Genomic DNA, 22,843 nt, shown 5'->3' on the forward strand with positions numbered 1-22,843 from the left:
CCTTTAAGCTAAGTGCTGATGTTGAACGAAATTTCAAAACATGGTTACAGGAGTCGGACTGCAAAAACGCGTTTAAACCAGTATTATTATAAAAGTTGAAAATCACGATTAGATCTTGTATTTGTTGACCTCGTGAACCCCCTTCCAGTCGCGTTTCTGCTAAAATGACGTCTTTCATAGAACGGTCCTTGTTACCATGGTGACAGCCTCTCCGCATTACGTCACCCTCACACGCTTTGCGGCAGTCTTCCCTTAAATCCCCGGGGACTCGACGGGGAGAAATACCCCTTGCGCTCCAACTGTCCTTTATTTGCTGCCCCCTCCCCCAGTGATGTTCAGTATTTGACCAAAACGCGTTGCCATGACTGCCACTTACCTGGTTACCTTGGAGACAGCACTCCCCATCACCCACAATATATTTTTGTGTTTTATTGAATTAGATACTGTGCTCCCCACCCCCCGCCATCGACACCATACGGTGTGATAGACAAAAACATGGTCCTCCCCGTCGCCATTGACAAACGGCGTGAATGAGTTCCATAAATGCAGCACGGCGCCTAACAAAGGAAGCGGGTCCCCGGTTCGGCCCTCCCCTCTCCGGTTGGCGCAATGAACCGCACGCTCTCTCCAGGCCCTCCCGTCCCTTCCCATCATGCAGCGCTCGCGCCTACTCCTCCGCCGAGCCGCCATGTTGTCGGAGTGAAATCCTGGGGTGTCAGAGAGAAGCTGGGGCCAAAATCCGCCACCATCCACCCTCTCCGCCGGTGAGTACAGCCCGCTAATGTCGGATGATATCTCCGGACGACGCTAAGCCACGCAGCGGTACTGATATTGTCACCATGACGGGGTTAAAGGAGCTTCTTTTGTGAGACGGAGGAGCCGACACACCACCAGAGCCTTCCCCCCCTTTCTTCCCGTTGTGTCGGTCTTCCGCTCCAGAGCTGCTCGCTGGCCTTTGTTCCGCACCCGCGTCACAAGTACCCGTGTCCGGTTGCGGAGTGCCCGGCACACCGGCAAGAGAACCGGGCCGTTTGGGCCAACACCGCCACGGTTTGTTACAAAACACACTTTGCCCCCCCATGTTTGGTCACTGTTTCACCCCTGGCTGAAAGCAGTGTGAAGTCGGGGGGAAGAGGGGGAGGCCGTGTTATTGTTGCGAGACACCGACAGACCGAGCCGGCGACCAAGTCTCGCTCGGTTCTGGAGTGAGTGAATCCGGTTACGAGCGTGTGAGAACCTCGGTTATTAATCGCGCGTGCCGGTTCGCATTCTGCTATTCTGCTTGCTTTTGTTGTCATGTCCGCCGTGGAAGAGGAAAGGCAAACACGAGTGTCCGGGGACGCTAACCTATATCATCACCCACGTCAACCTCGCCGGTTGGGGGATACACAACATGGATAATAAATTTACCGGTCGACCCCCATCATCCCAACCGGTTGTTGGTGCCTCGCAACCCGGGAATCGTCGCTCGTTTCCGGGTACTGCAAGCATGTCATGTCGGTGAATGACCCGCATGTTGTGAATTTCCGGGTGTTCGTCTACCTGCTCCCCCGTCGTCGTAGCCACACAAATACCTGACACTTGTATAAAAGTATCATTCAGGAGGTACATTTTTACAATTTTGTCGCGTTTTATCATTTGTAACAATCATTTTTTCGTGTCTTAAGTCGAAAAGGGGGTGTGTTTTTGAAGATAGCTAACATGCTAATGAAATGGAACATGGCTCAGTTCCCCTTAAGGCCCTGATAAAATGAACCTACGGATTTTTAAAAGAGATTAAATGGGATAAAGTAAAGAGGGGTGTTGAAAGAGAGAGATTTGGGAGGGTTTAACCTGCTCAGCATCCGTCTGTCAGGCTGCATGAATCGCAGCAGAAATTGAGCATTGTTATCATTGTCAAGGCAGACATTTTGTTTTGGCCCTAATCAGATTGTGCAGGTGAGTGACCATAAAGCGATGGCCGTAATTCAATTTTCAGAATGCCTACAAGTGCAATTCGGCGGACGATTGTCCAATAAATGACATCAGTATATTTTATTAGAAAGAAACTATGGTTGATTATTAACTAAGTTGTGTTAAATTGCATTTGTTTTACACGCGCTATTTCACACAGTTATGCCATGCACAAAATGAATGCAAACTTCTAAACTGTACTCATTTTTCAAATTTCACCCAAATATATCACCGCCAAATAGATTGTCATACTATTGGATAACATTTCACGTATCTGCCTTGTCAATCTTTTCCATGTCATCTTTTTAATGCTTTCTTAGCTCTTGGCATGGTGATGTCATGGCGTAACGTTTGTTTTGTTTCTCTCCTGGCCAGGCCGTGGTGGAATGAGCAGTGTGTGCTGAAGAGGAAAGCAGTCATCTGGCAGGATTCCTTCAGCCCGCACTATAGAACTCGGTCTCCCAGCAGCATGCCCGTGGTGCTGAGCAGCGGAGGACATGTCCCTCCCGCTGGGCAGGCTCCTCAGCCCCCACCGCCCAGCCAGCAGGTAACATTAAAAATAATAATAATAATTGTACTATTCTCTTTACAGCGAAAGCCATTTTCAATGACAATTGACATACTTCAAAATATAGTGGAATCCGTTTTCTATTACCATTAATCATTAAAGGACAACCGACACCCTTTTTTTGTCTCCTAACTGACATCACAAAAACGTTTTATACTTATACAGTTGACATGCTAATGATCAGACAGAACGTTCATTCAAATTAAATTAGCTTGATGCCAACCTATCATGTAAAACGGATCTAAAACTGTCAAGCTCAGTGCAAAGCTACAAGATGGTACTACACTGAAGGCATTCTACTCAAAATGTGGACATACAAAAAAAACTGTAGAGACAATTGGTGAAAAATCTGTGCGAGAGCAAGCGGTCCATGCTTAGGACCAAGAACCACTAGGTGTTCACTGTAAATATCTCGCCAAGCTGCTTTTGCTTATGTGCGCATTGACGGTGACCATTTTGTCCGCTCAGGGTGTGGCAGGTGCCGGACGTTCCCAGGATGACGCTATGGTAGACTACTTTTTCCAACGGCAACACGGCGAGCAGCCCGGAAAGCACCGCTGGCCCACTGGGGACAACATTCATGACAGCCAGGTACTTGGGTGCTCCCGTTGTTTGCGAGCGAGAATGGACTTAAGTTGATTTGACAGACGGATATTGTCTGCGTCCCAAACGCCTCTCTCAAACAGACGCAGTCATAAATGTACAGTGATACCTTGGTTTACGAACGCCTTGGTTTACGAACCCCTCGGTTTACGAACCCCTCGGTTTACGAACGTTAAATGTATGAAAATTTCACCTTGGCATACAAACTATTTTTCGGGATACACACGGAGCTGCCACAATGAGTAACGTGTCGTTCGCGAACGAGCCTGTTCTTCTCCCAACAAAATGGCAGCCGGCTTATTTTGGTCCTCTATTCCCCGCCTCTAGTCGTCGTTTAAAGCCACGTGATTGGTCAAGAACGCAGCAGTGAGGGAAGGTGGTTTACACATTAAAGAGACAGGCAGACGACAGCGAGAGAGTGACAAAATGTATAGAAAAACAGTGAAATTTTGACTTGTTTCAACTTTGATAGATCAAAGGCAGAGTGTACCCTGCAAGGTTAAAATTCCCATCAATCAGCCTCCACAAATAACCCGCACAAGCCATCTGTACACTTGATGCAAAAAGCTATCAACCCAGCTAAACAGAACAAAATTGACGAGGAACTAGATAACATTATCGCGGAGAAAGCACCTCCAAGGGATCATTCCTCAAGATGGTGAAAGAACAAGGTTACGTTCCTCATCAAGTGTTTAATGCTGAGGAAACCTGCCACTCCATTCCATCAAGCCATCAACGACCATCACAAAGGTCAATAAAATGACTTTATTATACAGTACAGTTTATTTCTTTAATTATAATACCATATCACATTTATTATACGTAAAATAAGGTATATTTTGTGTAGTTTAAAGGCTTAGAACGTAGAAAATTATGTTTTTGGGCAACCTGGGAACGGATTATTCTCATTTTAATGGTTTCCTATGGGAAATTAATTTTTGGGATACACACTTTTTGCCTTACACACTCTGTCTGGGAACCAATTAAGTTCGTAAGCCAAGGTAGCACTGTAATAGCCACAGTTCATCAAGCGTCATTAAAGAGATGTCATTTATATTTGGAGCTTGTTTTACTTACACCCAACTCTTGACTTGTGGGCACTCCGCAATGTTGCCTTTCTTTATGATTAAAAATAGATTCCTCCCTCGCGGAGCTAAACATATTGTATCTGTACCTCCTTCAGTTAATGTATGTACATAAAAGAGAAGGAGTGTTTTTTTTGTGTGTTTAATGTTGTGTGCGTCATTATAAAAATAAAGGCCTTGCTTGTTGAAAACAATTTGAGATGTAGCTGGAATTTCTTGCGGGCCCATCAGACGAGACGTGTGGTCTCTTGAACCGAGAAACTCCGAAAAGGTATGACTTTTTGTTGTTGATTTTTGTCCTTTGTCTTCAGGTGCGCTCCATGGACGAGTTGAATCACGACTTCCAGGCGTTAGCTTTGGAGGGACGCGCCATGGGAGAGGTGAGACCTTCAAAAAAAAATATTTTTTTAAGTTAAATTTTAAAAGTTAGTCACAGTCATACACTGAATGGCGCTGGTTGGTTCTACCTTGGCACTTGTGCCAAACCCTGGCTCATCGTAGACTTGACAAACAGGAAATCCAAGGCTAACGGAACTGGGAGGAAAGTTCAAAATGAGATGTGCCTTTGTTTTTCCTGAATAACGAGATCGGACAAAAGGCGAGAAACTGGCCAGCAGGTTTAGCTTGGGTTTATTAAGCCGTTTAGCTATTTTGTGACTGAAATTCATTCTTGACTTTATTTAACAAACTATCTATTTATCTTCAGTATCTATCTATCGATCGATAGCTCTCTCGCTAGCACTCTAGCTATCTTAACTACAAATTATGTATATTTAATAAAATGACTCTTTATATATATAATTTATATATATATATATATATATATATATATATATATATATATATATATATATATATATATATATAATTTATATATATATATATATATATATATATATATATATATATAAACAGAACACAATTGATGAGGAACTAGATAAAATTATCACTGAGAAATCCCCTACAATACTGTACACGCTTCACAATCAGGCTCCACAAGCAACCCGCACAAGCCATCTGTACACTCGATGCAAAAAGCTATCAAACCAGCTAAACAGAACACAATTGATGAGGAACTAGATAAAATGATCGCAGAGAAAGCACCTCCAAGGGATCATTCCTCAAGATGGTGAAAGAAGAAGGTTACGTTCCTCAAGTGTTTAATGCTGAGGAAACTGGCCACTCCATTCCATCAAGCCATCAACGACCATCACAAAGGTAAATAAAATGACTATTATACAGTACAGTTTATTTCTTTAATTATAAAACCATAGCACATTTATTATACATAAAATAAGGTATCTAAAATAAGGTAATATTTTGTGAAAGTAGAAAATTATGTTTTATGGGGACCTGGGAACGGATTATTCTCATTTTAATGGTTTCCTTTGGGAAATTATTTTTTGGGATACACACTTTTTGCCTTACACACTCTGTCTGGGAACCAATTAAGTTCGTAAGCCAAGTTATCACTGTAGTCCCTTGCAGTATAAATCCAGCCTACAGATGTAATTATTATAATATTTTTTTCCTTCTTAAATCTTTGTTTCCATTTTGTCAAAGGTCAAACGTAACCACTTCGCCAACCCTGGCTTTGTTCCCTTTGCAGCAGCTGCTCCCTGGAAAGAAGTTCTGGGAGACGGACGACTCCGGGAAGGATGGCCCAAAGGGAATTTTCCTGGACCAGTGGAGGGACAGCGCATGGGGGGCCTCAGGTAGACAATTGAACCTTTTTATAACGCAGATAGTCGACTTTCCAAATGGCGGCGATGAACCTTTCCCTCCCCCCGACTCAACCGTCGCTCCCATCTCCCGTAGACCACTCGGTGTCTCAGCCCATCATGGTGTCCCGCCGACCAGGTCAGGGCTTCCACGGCGGCGTCGAAGTGGGCGTGGGCTCCGTTATGTCTCCGCGATCCGAGAGTGGCGGGCTGGGCGTTAGCATGGTGGAGTACGTGCTCTCCTCCTCGCCTGCCGACAAGTTGGACTCTTGTCTACGGAAAGGACCTTATGTGAGTGCTGAAAATGGCAGCCGGCTTTTTTTTCCCCTCTATTCTTCGCCGCCAGTCTTCGGTTAAAGCTGCACATGATTGGTCAAGATCCATGGTAGAGGCGGGAGGGGTCACCCGCAGCAGGACACACGCAGCAGTGAGCGGGGGGAGGTGTTACAGAAACACACACACAGACACACGAAAGGGAGACGACAGAGCTTGAAACAAAAAAAAAAAACAAAAGTGAAATGGATAGAAAACGCAGTGAAATTTGGACTCATTTCAACTTTGAGTGTAGACTGCAAGGTTATAATATCCCATCAATCAGGCTCCACAAATAACCCGCACAAGCATTCTGTACAATTTGAAGAGAACATACAAGCTAGGAAACCAGTTACAGTAAAGTCTCGTTATATCGATTTTCTTGGGAGTCGGAGAAAACCCAGAGTTCCATGAAGCTATCCATTCCATCAAGCCATCAATGACTATCACAAAGGTAAATAAACCAACTTTATTATACAATACAGTTTATTTCTTTAATTATAATAACAAATCACGTTTATTATACATAAAATAAGGTATATTGTGTGTAGTTTTAAGGCTTATTTAGTTGAAAATTATGTTTTATGGGGAACTGAGAACGGATTATTCTCATTTTAATGGTTTCCTATGGTAAATTAATTTTTAGGATGCACACTTTTCGCCTTACACACTCTGTCTGTGAACCAATTAAGTTCGTAAGCCAAGGTATCACTGTATCAGGTGTTCTAAAACAGTATAGGAACATTATTTTTTTTCCAATTGCATTTATCGATTCCGTGGTTGCGCGTGATGCTGGCACAGGGCCAGCGGGACAGCGAGGTGGTGGAGGACAAGCGGGAGAAGCCCAAGGCCACGTTTGAGGCGGAGAAGTTGAAAGAGCTGGCGGAGGTGGAGGCCGACGTCATCAACGACGTCATCAACCCGAACGGTCTCCCCGTGCAAAACGGTCTGGACGTCGACGTCAAAGAATTCGGGTACGTATTGGATCGTTATCCTACCAATGTGACTGAATGTTTCTGCCGTCCGTCAACTTTGTTTTTCCCCCCGCAGCCGCCCGCCGGGCAACATGCAGCCTCCGGGCACGGACGGAGACCTGTTAGGCGGGCCGGGGGGCGTCAACGTGGACGGGTTGACGCCCCTCGGCGGCGCCGGTGGTCCCAAACCGCCTGAGGACTTTCCCGGCGTGGACCAGGGCGGTGTCGCCATGGATCCGATGGAGTCTGTGATGGAGCCGCTTCAGTTTGACTACAATTCGCAGATGCAGATGGACTCGGCGCCCACTGTGGGACTCTTTGATTATAATAGCCAGCAGCAGGTAGGCGGATTCATAATAATAATAATAATAATAATAGTAGTAGCGCCTTTCAAAGCTCTCAAGGACACTTTACAGTCACAGACAAGCATCGGGACTATAATCAATAAAATACAATCACAAATAGAGTGCAATAAATAAAATACAATTATAAATAGAAACAAGAGAGAGAGCTACACAGAAAATGTTATATTGTTTGTTTATTTATTTTTTCTTTTAATAATAATAATACATTTCACTTAAAAGCGCCTTTCAAAACTCTCAAGGTCACTTTACAGTCACGGGATAAGTTTTTTTTTTCTGTGGGTGAGCAGCGGCAGCCACACATCCCAGCGTTCACTCAACCCAGAAGTAACTCAAATAGATAGAAAGCTAGCTAGCTCTCCAATACATAGCAATGTAGCTAGATAGCTAGCCAGCCAGCTATATAGATAGCTGGCCATGGAGCCAGATAGCAAAAGCCTAGCTAGCGAGATAGCTAGCTAGACAGCTAAATCAATAAATCAAGAAATATTCACACGAAATGCTGATTTCATACCATCGCCCCGTTTAGATCAAAATAAAATACATTTTGACTTCAAGATGGCGCCGCGAAAGTGGCTGCCTTTCCAGTAGCCTCCTGTATTTTGTTCTTCTACTTCTTCCTTTCCTTTCTTCTTTCTTTCATCAGTTTGCTGCTGTGAAATGTCTCTCCTGTGAGACTAATAAAAGCTAATCCAAGAACATTAGACTCTTTTTTTTTCATCGGCTTTATTTGATTTTCTGGTTATCTGCAGGGAAAAACATTGCCAGAGGTCTGACTGGAGCTTGATCCGCACCCAACCATAAGAAAAAAAAAATCAGCAATGGCGATCCACATGATGCTTTTCAATTCCTGATTAAAATCAAGAACGGCAGTGAATTAGTTACTTTTTTTGGAACTGACAGAATTTAGTTTTTCTACTTCTTTCTTTCCTTTCTTCTTCCTTTCATCACTTTATTGCTGTGAAATATAAATGTCTCCACTGCGAGACTAATAAAGGCTAATCCAATCCAATGCAAATGTTTTCTTCTGTTGTGCAGCAGCTTTTCCAGAGAAACAACGCTTTGGCCGTGCAGCAGCTCACCGCCGCTCAGCAGCAACAGTACGCCTTGGCGGCGGCGGCGGCGGCACAGCAACCCCATATTGGTACGAAAATGACATTATTGTCTTGAAATTATCCAAGACGATAAGATACTCTTGATATCTCTAGGTCTGGCCCCTGCTTTTGTTCCCAATCCTTACATCATCAGCGCTGCCCCGCCAGGAACGGACCCCTACGCGGCGGGACTAGCGGCGGCGGCAACTCTCGGTACGTGTCATGGCCTGATGACGCCTGTGGAAAAGTTTCTCAGTTTATAAATGTTAATTATTATTATTATTATTATTTTTTTTTTTTAGGGCCGGCGGTGATGCCTCCTCAGTACTACGGCGTCACGCCGTGGGGCGTGTACCCCGCCAATCTGTTCCAGCAACAGGCAGCTGCCGCCAACAATTCAGCCAATCAACAGGCGGCAAACCAGGGCCAGCAGAATCAACAGCAGGTCAGTGAAACAAATACAGTGATACCTTGGCTTGCGAACTTAAATGGTTCCCAGACAGAGTGTGTAAGGAGAAAAGTGTATCCCAAAAATTAATTTCCCATAGGAAACCATTAAAATGAGAATAATCCGTTCCCAGGTCCCCATAAAACATAATTTTCTAATTTTCTAAGCCTTAAACATGACAAAATATACCATATTTTACGTATAATAAATGTGCTATGGTCTTATAATTAAAGAAATAAACTGTACAGTATAATAAAGTCGTTTTATTTACCTTAGTGATGGTCGTCGATGGCTTGATGGAATGAAGTGGCAGGTTTCCTCAGCATTAAACACTTGATGAGGAACGTAACCTTTCTTTCGCCATCTTGAGGAATGACTCCTTGTAGGTGCTTTCTATGCGATAATTTTATCTAGTTCCTCATCAATTGTATTGTTTTTAGCTGGGTTGAAAGCTTTTTGCATCAAGTGTACAGATGGCTTGTGCGGGTTGTTTGTGGAGCCTGATTGATGGGATATTTTAACCTTGCAGTCTACACTGCCTTTGAACTATCAAAGTTGAAACTCTCTCACTGTCGTCTGCTTTTCACTTTAATGTTTAAACCTCCTCCCCTCACTGCTGCGTTCTTGACCAATCACGTGGCTTTCACCGACGACTGGGGGTGGGGAATAGAGGACCAAAAAAGTCGGCTGCCATTTTCTTGTTAGAACGAGCCCGTTTGCGAACGACACATCACTCATTGTGGCAGCTCCGTATGTATCCCGAAAAATAGTTTGTATGCCAAGGTAAAATGTTAATCAATGTAACGTTCGTAAACCGAAAAGTTCGTAAGCCAATGGGGTTCGTAAACCGAGGTATCACTGCATTGATTCGGGCCACTTCCCAACTCAGCCGTTCACTTTTTAAATTTTTTTTTTGTCTTCCCTCGCCATATCATCCAAGGTGATGCGTGCGGGAGGCAACCAGCGTCCCTTGACCCCCAGCCAGGGGCAGCAAGGGCAACAGAACGAGCAGCTGGTTGCCACGGCGGCAGTCAACTCCGCCCTTGCCTTTGGGCAGGGGTTGGCAGCAGGGGTGCCTGGTAAAGCAATTTGTTTCACTGTTTTTTTTTTTTACGTTTTCACTAATAGTGATCTTATTTTTCCCGACATGGCTCATATTTTTCTTCACCCCCCCCCCCCCCCCCCCCCCCCTTACCAGGTTACCCCGTCCTGGCCCCCGCAGCCTACTACGACCAGACGGGCGCCCTGGTGGTGAATACCGGCGCTCGTAGCGGTCCCGTTCGTCTCATGGCCCCCGCGTCTGTCATCCTATCGCCTTCTGCGGCTCAAGCAGGTGAAAGACGCAATGACGGATTAACCGGCGTGTCATCAGTCATAAGACGGTGAATCGTTGTGTGTCGCACCAAGACTACTATTTGATACTAGTTGACACAAATTCCCAGCAGACAAATCAGCCCATTTCCAACGGATCTTGGGCGCCATCTTGTGCATTTTCTGGGCGCTACATTGGAGTCCAGACGCCTCAAAATGAGACGCAAGGACTTCTTTAAGCGTTGGCAAACATTTATGCTTTCCTCTTCGGAACTATTTGAATCATATTCATCACTGGAAGTTTTCTTTCTCCTTGCGGTTAGTTGCTGCCGCCGCGGCCTCAGCGGGTAACGGCAACGGCGGCCTGGGCGGCGGCGCCAACGGCCCCTTCCGCACCATGACGTCCCAGCAGCCCCAGCAGCAGGGGGGCCCCGGCAGCGGTCCTTTGGGCGGCAGTTCCTTTTACGGCTCATCCTCGCTCAGCTCCTCTTCGCAGAGTTCGTCGCTCTTCTCACAAGGCTCCGGCCAGCCCGGTCCCGGTTCTGCTTCCTTGGGCTTCAGTCAGCAAGCCTCTTCCTCCCTTGGCGCCACTCTGGGGGCCACGTTGGGGGGCTTCGGTACTGCAGGTAGGAAGATTTTATTTCTTTTTCATTCCAATGTATCCATTTTATTTATTATTATGTTATTATTTTTTAGTTTATTAGTGTACTATGTTACTAGTTTATTATTTTAGTATTTAGTATGTATTCATTTTATTTATTATTTTATGATTTTTAGTTTATGAGTGTACTATTTTAGCCTGGATAAATACAGAGGGTTGTGTCAGAAAGGGCATCCGACGTAAAAGCTTGGCCAAAACAAACATGCCAATCAAACCTCTGACGATGGAGGACACTGATTCGCTGTGGCGACCCCTTGAAGGGAAAAGCCGAAAGGTAAAGAAGTGTACTATTATACGAGTTTATTATTTTAGTATTTTATGTTATTTTTTTGTGTTTTATTAATTTAGTATTTAAGTATTTGTTGGTATTTATTTATTTTATTTATTATGTTGTTTTTTTTTTTTATTAGTTTAAGAGTTTATTAGTGTATTTTACGAATTTATTCTTTTAGTATTTTAATACTTAGTATTATTTTATTTGTTATTTTTTTACTATATTAGTTTAAGAGTTTATTAGTGTGCTATTTTAGTAGTTTATTATTTTATTTTGAATGAGTATTTGTGAATATTTATTCATTTCATTTATGTTATTGTGTATTTTATTCGTTTAAAATTATATTTTACTAGTTTATTATTATATCTATTATTTCTGACATCTTTTTGCATCAATGTTTTCACTGCATAAAAAAAAGCCAAAACATGCAGAGTTGTACCAAAGAAACAATTTTTTTTTTTTATTACAAATAATATCCGTGCTAAAAAATACACATTTCCCCCCTACTTTTTGGTAAAAATTCAGTCGAAATATGTGACTCGTAAAGTAGGGGAAGGTTGTACATGAAATTCATTTTTTGAAATATTAAAATTATGTTCGACAAGTATTTTTGTACTGCATTACACGTTTTTTTATGTTTTAACAATTAAAAAAAGCACTTGTATAATAAAAAAATACATCAAAATTGTATTTTTAAGATAAACATAAATCCATATTGAATGTTTATGCTATTATGATTTTTAGAAGCCCCGCTTGATAACAATCAACATGGCTATTGTGTCTGCCTCCCTCTAGTGGCCAACTCGAGCGGCGGCAGCGGTTCCCGGCGCGACTCGCTAACGGGCAACAGCGAGCTATACAAACGCACTCCTTCCAGCCTCACGCCCATCGGCCATAGCGGCTTCTACAACGGCACGCTGGGCTTCAGCCCCTCGCCCGGCCCGGTGGGCATGCCGCTGCCCAATCAGGGCCCTTCCCATTCACTCACCCCGCCGCCCTCACTTTCCAACCACAGCTCCTCATCCAACCTCAATTTGGGTAGGCGGCTAACACCAGATGCTAACCTTTCAATGTATATATCCATTTCAATTCACACCGGCGTCCGATATTCCCCCGCAGGGGGCCTGACCAACGGTAGCGGGCGCTTCATCTCGGCCGCCCCGGGCGCCGAGGCCAAGTATCGAAGCGCCGCCAGTTCGGGCTCGTCGCTCTTCTCCCCGAGCAGCCAGCTGTTCCCGTCGTCGCGGCTACGCTACGGCATGTCCGACGTGATGCCGTCGGGACGCAGCCGCCTGCTGGAGGACTTCCGGAACAACCGCTACCCCAACCTGCAACTGCGCGACATCGCTGGACATATTATGGAGTTCAGTCAGGACCAGCATGGAAGCAGGTGAGCACTTGGTGATGTTTTTTTAGCCATTTTAGTTGAACAGGCTATGAATCATAGTACAGTGATACCTTGGCTTACGAATTTAACCTGTTCCCAGACAGAGTGTGTAAGGCGAAAAGTGTGTATCCCAAAAAATAATTTCCTATAGGAAACCATTAAAATGCGAATAATCCGTTCCCAGGTCTCCATAAAACATAATTTTCTAAGCCTTAAAACTAAACAAAATATTTATGTATAATAAACGCGCTATGGTATTTTAATTAAAGAAATAAACTGTACTGTATAATAAAGTCATTTTATTTACCTTTGTGATGGTCGTTGATGGCTTGATTTCCTCAGCATTAAACACTTGATGAGGAACGTAGCCTTCTTTCACCATCTTGAGGAATGATCCCTTGTCTCTGCTATCATTTTACCTTGTTCCTCATCAATTGTGTTCTGTTTAGCTGGCTTGATAGCTTTTTGCATCAAGTGTGCAGATGGCTTGTGCGGGTTGTTTGTGGAGCCTGATTGATGGAATATTTTAACCTTGACTTTCCGCTGTAATTTTCCATTCTGTTTAACTCATTCACTGCCAGACGATGTGCAAAAATGTGTCCACTCCAGTGCCAGGGTTTTTGTCATTGTTACTTGAATTCCAGAACCCACCAAATCTTGAGTTTTACGACTACGTAAACATTCAATGCAGCATAAGAAACCTTAGACTCTCTTCTTTCATCAGAAAAAAAGTTAATTCCTAAATTATATGGGTCTCGGGTTATATGAGCTTGAAATGAGGGCGGCTGTCCACAATACAATGCAATACATAATTATTCGTTTCTATAGCGTTTTAACAGCTGAAGCTGGAAAAAAATATCAAACATGGACAAAAAGTTACATGCTGCCCCCTTGTGGAAAACCATAAACATTGCCAGAGGACATCGCCAACGCTTTATCAGCACCCAAGCAAGAAAAAAAACAAAATCCGAACTAATTCGGGAATGGCGCTCTACGTCATGTTTTCAATTCCCGACAATTTGAAGTAAAAATAATGACTGGTATTATGGTTTACAAGGGACAATTTGAAATTTTGCTTCAGACTTTAGCAAGCATCATGGCACTTGATATGCTTTTGCGGACCGAATTAAATGACGTGGCGGTCCAGGTTTGGCCCCCGGGCCTTGACTTTGACACCTGTGCACTATATTCTTGGGGATAATGGATAAAGAATTTTTTGATCCGGATAAGTGATCTTAAGCTCACTTAGCGATAATTTCCATCCCAAGTGACTTTCCGCAGTAATTTTCCCAATCAAGTTCTTTTCATTTTGCGCAGGTTCATCCAGTTGAAATTGGAACGAGCCAGTCCGGCTGAGCGCCAGCTCGTCTTCAGCGAAATCCTGCAGGCCGCATACCAGCTCATGGTGGACGTCTTTGGAAACTACGTCATCCAAAAGTTCTTTGAGGTATACCTCTTATTTTGTGATAGTTTTCTTTTATTTTGAAGGGGAGGTATCATTGCACATTTTTTTTTTTTTTTTTTTTTGGGGTGCAGTTTGGAAGCCTGGATCAGAAGCTGGCGCTTGCCGAGCGTATTCGCGGCCACGTTCTGTCGTTGGCGTTGCAGATGTACGGGTGTAGGGTCATCCAGAAGGCGCTGGAGTTCATCCCGTCGGAACAGCAAGTCATTGTGAGTACAATTTACATCCAGAATACATCAAGAGCCATTTAAGAGTTAATTAACCTGCAAAATCGTGGGACTGTAAAGCTGGAAACTACCATGGAGAGGGATTTATTTACCTTAAATGTGGAAAAGTATGTATGTTTAATTTTTTTTAACTCATTCACTGCCATTCCCGAATGTATTCGAGAATTGAAAAGCATGATGTGGAGCGCCATTCCCGATTTTGTTTTGTTTTTTTTTTGCGAGGGGTGCCGATAAAGCGCTGGTCAGACCTCTGGCAGTTTTTTTTTCCTTTCCACCAGGGGGCAATATTTGCCTTTTGTCCATGTTGCCGCTTTGTTATAGCTTCAGCTGTTGTTAAAGCACTATATAAATCAATATGTATGTATGTATTGTATTTTGTACAGCAGCCCCCATTTCAAGCTCAAATAACTCCAGACCCATATAACTTAGGAATTAACTCTTTTTTTTTGGATGAAAGAGGAGAGTCTAAGATTTCTTGCGCTGCATTGATAAGAATAATAATAAATTTAATTTGAGTGTTTATGTAGTCCTATAACACAAAATTCTATGGGACCTGAAATGACAAAAACCCTGGCACTGGAGGGGACACATTTTTGCACATCGTCTGGCAGTGAATAAATTAAATACATTTTTTTTTTACCCGTATATAACCAAGTCCTTCTGACGTAAATTTGTGATGTTGCCATTTCTTTCCTCATGAAGCTAACTATTTAGCTTCAAGGGGAACATTCGCTATTTGTCGGCCACGCTTAACCACCTGTAATAACGTACCCCCCCCCCCCACCCCCAAAAAAAATCTTTGCGACACGATTTTAGATTTTTATCTCACAATTTCTTGTCTTTTTTGCCTCCCCCGAACAGAGCGAGATGGTGCGCGAACTGGACGGCCACGTGCTCAAGTGTGTGAAGGACCAGAACGGCAACCACGTGGTGCAAAAGTGCATCGAGTGTGTGCAGCCGCATGCGCTGCACTTTATCATAGACGCCTTCAAGGGACAGGTAATAACCATTGAAGAACACAGTACACACACACACTCGCGTGTGTGTGTACTGTGTTACCATGGCAACGCAAACCACAGTAGCCCGCTCGTCATCTTTTATCCATTTGCTAAATGTGTCATTAGCATAGTCTACTAAAAAGAAGCACTTTATGCGTCAAATGTATGCTTTTTTGTTTTTAAATTGTTGTGTCTCGCAGTGGAGAAATTTACATTTCACAGCAGCAAAGTGATGAAAGTAAGAGAAAAGGATTGTAAGAAGTAGAAAAATAAAATACAGGAGCTGCTGTAAAGACAGCCAATCTCGCGACGCCATCTTCAAGTCAAAAAAAAACAGTCATTAAATCTTAAGCACTTTCTGCACCCTCTTTATTTCATAAAGCAGTTCTCAATGAAAGAGGAGAGGATCAAAGCATCCTTTTCACCAGTGGATCACAGCCGTCATGGTGGAATGTGCACGTCTACTACAAGCTAAATGTTGAATTTGAATGCAAACACGAAGCTGTAGCATCCATTATCGACAAGATTGTCTGACATCTCCGCTTCAATTCCAAGCCGCGACAGTTCCACGTACGCATCGGCGCTCTGCGCTGACGCTCCTTTCTTTTCAACTTGTCATTTTTCTTCTTTTTCGCCTGACCACATTGTTGTGCGTGTTTTAGGTGTTCGCCTTGTCCACTCACCCGTACGGCTGCAGAGTCATCCAGCGCATTCTGGAGCATTGCTTGCCAGAGCAGACGCTGCCCATCCTGGAGGAGCTCCACCAGCACACCGAGCAGCTCGTGCAGGTCCGCTAGCACATTCACCGTGGAATCCGCCAACTTGTGAAGGCTATCGATACTAGCTACTGACACGAAAAGGGCAAACGAAATAAATATTGGATATGAAACAACTCATCCAAACTGATAACTCTGTTCTGAAAACGGCACATAATAATATATTTCATTTCTAAGCGCCTTTCAAAACTCTCAAGGTCACTTTACAGTCACAGGATCAGTTTTTCTGCAGGTGAGCAGTGGCAGCCACACGCGCCAGTGTTCACTCAACCCGGAGGTAACTCAAATAGCTAGAAAGCTAGGTAGTCAATCGATAGCGAACAGATACCTAGCTACGTAGTGAATAGATAGCTAGCCAGCCAGAGCGAATAAATAGCAAATAGCTAGCAAATGCTAATAATAATACTACTAATAATAACAATCCATTTCACTTCTAAGCGCCTTTCAAAACTCTCAAGGTCACTTGGATCAGTTTTTCTGCGGGTGAGCAGCGGCAGCCACACGCGCCAGCGATCAATCAACCCGATAGATAGATAGATATAAAGCTAGTTAGTCAATTATAGCCAACAGATAGCTAGCCAGCCAGCCAGAGAGCTAATAGATAGCAAATAGCTAGCAAATGATAATAATAATACATTTCATTGATAAGCGCCTTTCAAAACTCTCAAGGTCACTTTAGTCACAGCATACGTTTTTCTGAGCAGCCACACACGCCAGCGTTCACTCGACCTGGAAATAACTCAAATAGATAGAAAGCTAGCTAGCTAGTAAATCGATAGCCAACAGATATCTAGCTAGATAGGCAACCAGCTAGATAGCGAAATGATGCTAACCTCCCGCGATGTGTGTGTATTTGTACAGGACCAATACGGCAACTACGTCATCCAGCACGTTTTGGAGCATGGCCGAGCTGAAGATAAGAGCAAGATAGTGGCGGAGATCAGAGGGAACGTGTTGGGACTCAGCCAGCACAAGTTTGCCAGGTAGCGCGCGGTGACAATACAACACAATTAATACGATAGCAGCGAGTCTGTGTGTGTGTGTGAGACTTTGCTGCTTTGAGCAAATCTGAATGATTACGTTTGAGAGGGCGGAGCTTGGGAGTGGCTTCAAGGTGCTTTGACAAGATTGGCTTGATCATTTGTCATGTTTGAATATGTTACATGCCCCTTCCTGTGTGGACTCGTTTTAGTGTGTGTGTGTGTGTGTCCATCTATCTGTGCATCCATTTATCTGTATCTATATCTCTATCTGTCTCCATCTCTCTTGATCTCTCTCTATTTCTATCTATACCTATATCTAGCTCTCTGTCTCTCTATCTCGCCCTCTCTATCTGTAGCTATCTATATCTATACCTACGTCTATCTCTGTATCTATACCTACCTTGCTCTATATCTGTACCTAACTATCTCTGTCCCTCTATATCTATAGCAATCTCTATCTCTATACCTACCTCTATGTATCTCTATATCTATACCTACCTTTATGTATATCTCTCTATATCTGTACCTAACTCTAGTTCTCTCTCTATATCTATACCTAACTCTGTCTCTCTATATATATATCTATACCTAACTCTATCTCTCTATAAATATCTATACCTAACTATATCCCTATCCCTCTCTACCTATACCTAACTCTATTTATCTCTCTCTATATATATACCTAACTCTCTCTCTCTCTATATATATATATCTATACCTATCTCTCTCTAGCTATACCTAACTCTATATCTATACCTAACTCTATCTATCTCTATATCTATACCTCACTCTCTCTATATATCTATACCTAACTCTATCTCTCTATAGATATCTCTATCTCTTTATCTCTACCTATCTCTCTTTATATATATATATATATATATATATATATATTGATCTCTATATCTATACCTATCTGTCTATCTCTCTCCCTTCCTCTCTCCATCTATCTCTATCTCCATATATCTATATATACTGTGTATATATATATCTCTATATCTCTCTCTCTCTCTCTCTCTCTCTCTCTCTCTCTCTCTCTCTCTCTCTCTCTCTCTCTCTCTCTCTCTCTCTCTCTCTCTCTCTCTCTCTCTCTCTCTCTCTCTCTCTCTCTCTCTCTCTCTCTCTCTCTCTCTCTCTCTCTCTCTCTCTCTCTCTCTCTCTCTCTCTCTCTCTCTCTCTCTCTCTCTCTCTCTCTCTATATATATATATATTTCTCTCTATTTGTTCTAAAAAAAGTGAGCCTTGTTTTTAAAATATGACACCCCCGGTGCTTTTTTTGGTTTCCCACCTCCATCCGACCGTCTGTTAGTAACGTGGTGGAGAAGTGCGTGACGCACGCGTCGCGGGCCGAACGAGCCTTGCTGATCGACGAGGTGTGCAGCCTGACGGAGGGCCCTCACAGTGCCTTATACACCATGATGAAAGACCAGTACGCCAACTACGTGGTGCAGAAGATGATCGACGTGGCCGAGCCCACCCAGCGCAAGATCGTCATGCATAAGGTTCGGATTGTTTCAAATGTTTGCAAAAGCCAACCGGAGCAACTGAAGTTCAGCAGAGGAACTTGATGGACCTTATTCGGATGAAGTGAGAAGAAAAAAAAAACACCCACGTCCCGGCAAAAACTGCGTTAAAAATCACCGACCTCGTGAAAAACGTTTTAAAGGTTCGACTTGTTGTAGTTATCTATTCGCTATTTAGCCATTAGCTAGCTACCTATTAGCTGTCTAGCTGATGGTTATCTAGCTATCTATTCACTATTGGCTATCCATTAGCTAGCTAGCTATTAGCTGGTTGGCTGTAAGCTGGCTAATTGTTGGCTATCTGGCTATCTATTAGCTATTTATTTGCTATCCATTAGCTAGCTAACTAGCTTTCCATCTCTTTGAGTTACTTCGGGGTTGAGTGAACGCTGGCGCATGTGGCTGCCGCTGCTCACCCACAGAAAAACTTCATCCTGTGACTGTATAGTGACCATGAGAGTTTTGAAAGGCGCTTATAAATGAAATGTATTATTATGAATGAAATAAGTGATAACTCATTTCTGTTATTTCCCCAAATATGATCAGATCCGACCGCACATCTCCACGCTGCGGAAATACACGTACGGCAAACACATCCTGGCCAAGCTGGAGAAATACTACATGAAGAACGGCGTGGACCTGGGACCCCTTTGCGGACCCCCCAACGGCATCATGTAAACACGACACCCAACCAACCTCCTGGTGAATTTGAATTCATGACGAAGGAAACCCGAATCCTCCAGTTTCCATGCCGACCCATCCTATAAGCCCCTCCCCCTTCCCCTAGCCTGCTGAACTTAGGGTTGGTGTTCCACCACCTTCCCCCTGTATTTCTTTTTTTTTTTCCTATTTAACTTTATGACTCCCCACCACTATTCCGAACGACTATTTAATTTGTCAGCCAATCGTAGACGAGTGCACACAAGGGCCCTGCGTGCGCGCCGGCCGGGCTAACCAAGCCTACGTGTCATTTAGCATGGGAGTTTTCTTGGTCTTGCTTCTATAAATATAACATGTATACTTGGTGTAGAATCTTTGCATATACAGTACATATAAATATATATATATAAATATATATATAAAAACTTTGTAGGTTTTTTTGATGTCAATTGTATCTATAATGTATCCTAGTAGTGACCACGCATACTTCTGACTGTAAACTTGTACATTTTGTAAACCCTTGTAATGTAAAAGTGCTTTGCCGCCCTTTTTTTTGGTATGATGAGGAAAAAAAAATTAGGGGAGGGGGGCTTTACCTGTGCATTTCAGTGTATATTCTCTCTATTTGGTTTGTGACATGAGTTATTGTATATTGTAAATTGTAATATCCAGTTCTGCTTTTTTTTCTCTCCCGTAGTACTTGTACAAAAAAAAGAAACAAAAATATTCGCACCACACTTGCTTTTATCTGCTTAACTTAAACAAAAAAAATCTCCCACTGGCTTAATTTGTGCATTTTTTAAAACTTTTTTTAAAGAGCTTTTTATGTAAACGCTTCACTTTTGATGGGAGTAAACACAACTTGTACAGATGAGATGTTTTTTTTTTTTTTTTTTGGCTAGTGCTCAAAGTGCTGTATCATACTTGTCCATGTTTTTTCATGTTTTGTTTTTGGGTGGGTGAGTAAGATGAAAAGGCAGCCATTTTGGGAGTGGAAGATATCTATATATATGTATTAAAAAAAAGCCGCCTTGTGTATATTTACTACTATGAGCACACCTTGTAACCATATGTGTATAGTTAACAGAAAACCTGTGTATGCTTACTTGCCTGGGCAACTATTTTTTGTAACTCCTGTTGTAGATTGTCTCGGAACAATTGTGATCTTTATTTTGGAATCAAACCGAATACAAACAGAACCCCCCCCCCTCCTCAAAAAAAAAAACATTGAAAATTTAAAGCCCTCTGTGTTGTGCATCATTGTTTTTTAATTTAATTTTTTACCTCTGGATGAGTTCAGGCATAAGTAATCGATGACAGACGTTTGAGAAACTCAAAAGCTTTTATGGTATTAAAGCGTAATTGAAGTAAAATAGGACAAAACTAAGCAGCATCTGTTTAGCATCACAATGCCATATGTTCATGTTATATCTTATTTACAGGAAAAATGCCCATCTATTGCAAGTTAACACTCATCAAAGTTCGTTTCAAACAAGAATAATATCTTTGCTCATTGTTAAAAAAAATGTGTATTTTGTGTACAAGGTGAATGCCGTAAATGCAACTTGAGGTCATGGAAGGTCAGTAATAAGTAACTTCAGTGACGTGATATTTACAAAGCTAATAATGAACAGATGAGTCAAATGCGACATCCATTGAATTGAAATTCAAAATGGGCGGGGCGGGGGTATTTTTAAAATCCTTATCTCTGCCTGTTTGTGAGCACCTGTTTGGTTGCTATGCGATCATATAAATTAAATCTTCCGGTCGATGGTGCGTTTGACACATTTTTCATTCATCGTTTGGGGGGCGGATTACTGAAAACAAGGTGTGCACCGCCCCTCTGGGAAAATAAAAATTGTAACCTGTATCCTTCCATCTGACGTAAACGTGAGAAGCGCGCTCGGCACACCTTACCGGACAACTGTGAAGGGTGGTTCGCTATGACACAAAGTGTTAAGCCGCCCCTCTTAAAATAAACACATTACCCAACTAACCAACATCAAAAAAGAGCGGGAAGGCCTCCCCTTCCGCTGTGGCTACCTGGTCGAGCTGCAGGGGGCAACCCTCTTCCGTGGAACCCCCACTTCCTCCTACCCTTCTCCCCCTTCATTCAACCCCTCCTCCCGACAGACTCGCGGTTCCAGGCGGCGTCTCCATACGGAACATCCTGCCTTCTGAGCGGCGAGGGGGAGGAGGAGGAGATAACGAACGAGCGAGAGAGAGAAAGACAGCCGTAGGGTGGCGAGACGAGCCAGTTAAGCACAGGAGCGAGCGGAGAGGCGGCCTGGAACTCGAGAAGAGGAGGGGGACCTTCTTCGCCCTCTTGTTTCGGCTTCTTTTTTTGGGTGGATTTTAAAGGGTTGGTCGTCGGCCCGCTTTGAAAGTTGCAACCACAGACGGCTTCGACGACACCCCCTTCGAAGGAGGCAGCGGCGGCTTACCACCAACCGGGAGGCTGTGGCCGCGTACCCCGCGAACGAGTATGAGGTTCCTGCCCGGGTTGCTCCTCCTGGCGCTGGCCGCCGCGCCGTGTGCAAACGTCGCCGCGGTAAGTCAACCTACCTGCCTAGCCACCTATAGACCTTAACCCCCGCCATGTTGTTCCTTTGTGTGCACGCGCACCTCCACATCCACTTAAGTCTCCGCGTGCGTGTGCGCATGCGTCAATAATGAGACGGAACTGATGATATCCGCGAGGAAATCCTACACTCGACCTACATAACAGACTTCCGTCAGCTAGCCCGTCGTACATAAGCGCGTGCGTCCGTCCGTCCGTCTTGCGCGCACGCGCTCGTAAATGACTAATTAGTGTGTCATCTCTTATTGAACTTGTAAATGATCTCTGCGGTTTTGTGGCGTCTGTGTCATCACCGGCCTCGCATCCTGGCGTGAATTCGGCAGAAGGAGGTGGGAAGAGTGGTGGGTGGGGTAGCGGGCACAATTTATTACACCATCGAGGTGGATGGATGATGTCATCGGAACCCTCTCTAAAAAAAAAAAAAAAAGAAATAGGACCACCGTCTCCACACTCCCACGTCTTCTGTTCCTGTTGCATTTAGTGGAGGAGGGAATGAAGATAGTAAAAGGCTGGAAAAAAGACAAAATTTGAAAGAAGTTTGTGTGTGTGAGATGCCAACCCCAGAAATGGAGTTTTTTTGCTGGTGAACTGAAATGAGAGCACCTACAAGGAGCTCATGGTGGCATTTATGTATGTCTTTATTATTATAGGAGAGAGAGAGAGAGAGAGAGAGAGAGAGAGAGAGAGAGAGAGAGAGAGAGAGATAGAGGTGTGTGTGAGAGAGATGTGTGAGAGCGTAAGAGAAAGTGTGTGTGTGTGTGTATGTGTGAGAGAGAGAGAAAGAGAGCAAGAGATTGAGAGTGACACAGAGAGAGCTGTGTGTGAGAGAGCGGGAGAGAGACCAAGTGTTAGAGAGAGGAGATAGTGTGTGAGAAAGAGA

General features: G+C 43.5%; 2 protein-coding genes across 8 annotated transcripts in view; both read left to right on the forward strand.

Annotated features, from left to right (window-relative positions):
* Positions 1-594: 594 nt before the first annotated feature.
* pum1 (pumilio RNA-binding family member 1) lies at positions 595-20,157 on the forward strand. Of its 6 annotated transcripts, XM_089023115.1 has the most exons (24): positions 595-764; positions 2,329-2,500; positions 2,990-3,112; positions 4,521-4,589; positions 5,819-5,924; positions 6,028-6,221; positions 7,044-7,216; positions 7,293-7,334; positions 7,380-7,557; positions 8,617-8,722; positions 8,787-8,885; positions 8,975-9,117; positions 10,061-10,199; positions 10,319-10,453; positions 10,755-11,057; positions 12,162-12,404; positions 12,486-12,756; positions 14,071-14,200; positions 14,290-14,424; positions 15,304-15,441; positions 16,103-16,228; positions 17,078-17,199; positions 18,509-18,701; positions 19,269-20,157. In XM_089023115.1, the coding sequence occupies exons 1-24, from the start codon at positions 610-612 to the stop codon at positions 19,398-19,400; spliced, it is 3,627 nt and encodes a 1,208-aa protein (XP_088879241.1). In that variant the 5' UTR covers positions 595-609; the 3' UTR covers positions 19,401-20,157. The 6 variants fall into 6 exon arrangements, with proteins under 6 accessions (XP_088879241.1, XP_088879238.1, XP_088879239.1 ...); XM_089023112.1 differs by having other exon boundaries at positions 7,293-7,557; XM_089023113.1 differs by having other exon boundaries at positions 7,293-7,557; positions 8,620-8,722.
* A 1,350-nt stretch (positions 20,158-21,507) lies between these two features.
* sdc3 (syndecan 3) overlaps positions 21,508-22,843 on the forward strand; it is a 29,359-nt gene continuing 28,023 nt past the window's right edge. Inside the window, exon 1 of one of the 2 annotated variants that reach the window (XM_089023119.1) lies at positions 21,508-21,933. In XM_089023119.1, coding sequence (XP_088879245.1) covers positions 21,868-21,933 — 66 coding nt within the window. In that variant the 5' untranslated portion in view covers positions 21,508-21,867. The remainder of the gene's footprint in view (positions 21,934-22,843) is intronic. The other variant, XM_089023118.1, reaches the window with a different exon arrangement.

The sequence above is a fragment of the Hippocampus bargibanti genome, linkage group LG20, assembly GCF_051943395.1.
Source record: "Hippocampus bargibanti isolate YZ-2025 linkage group LG20, ASM5194339v1, whole genome shotgun sequence".
NCBI classification, from domain to species: domain Eukaryota; kingdom Metazoa; phylum Chordata; class Actinopteri; order Syngnathiformes; family Syngnathidae; genus Hippocampus; species Hippocampus bargibanti.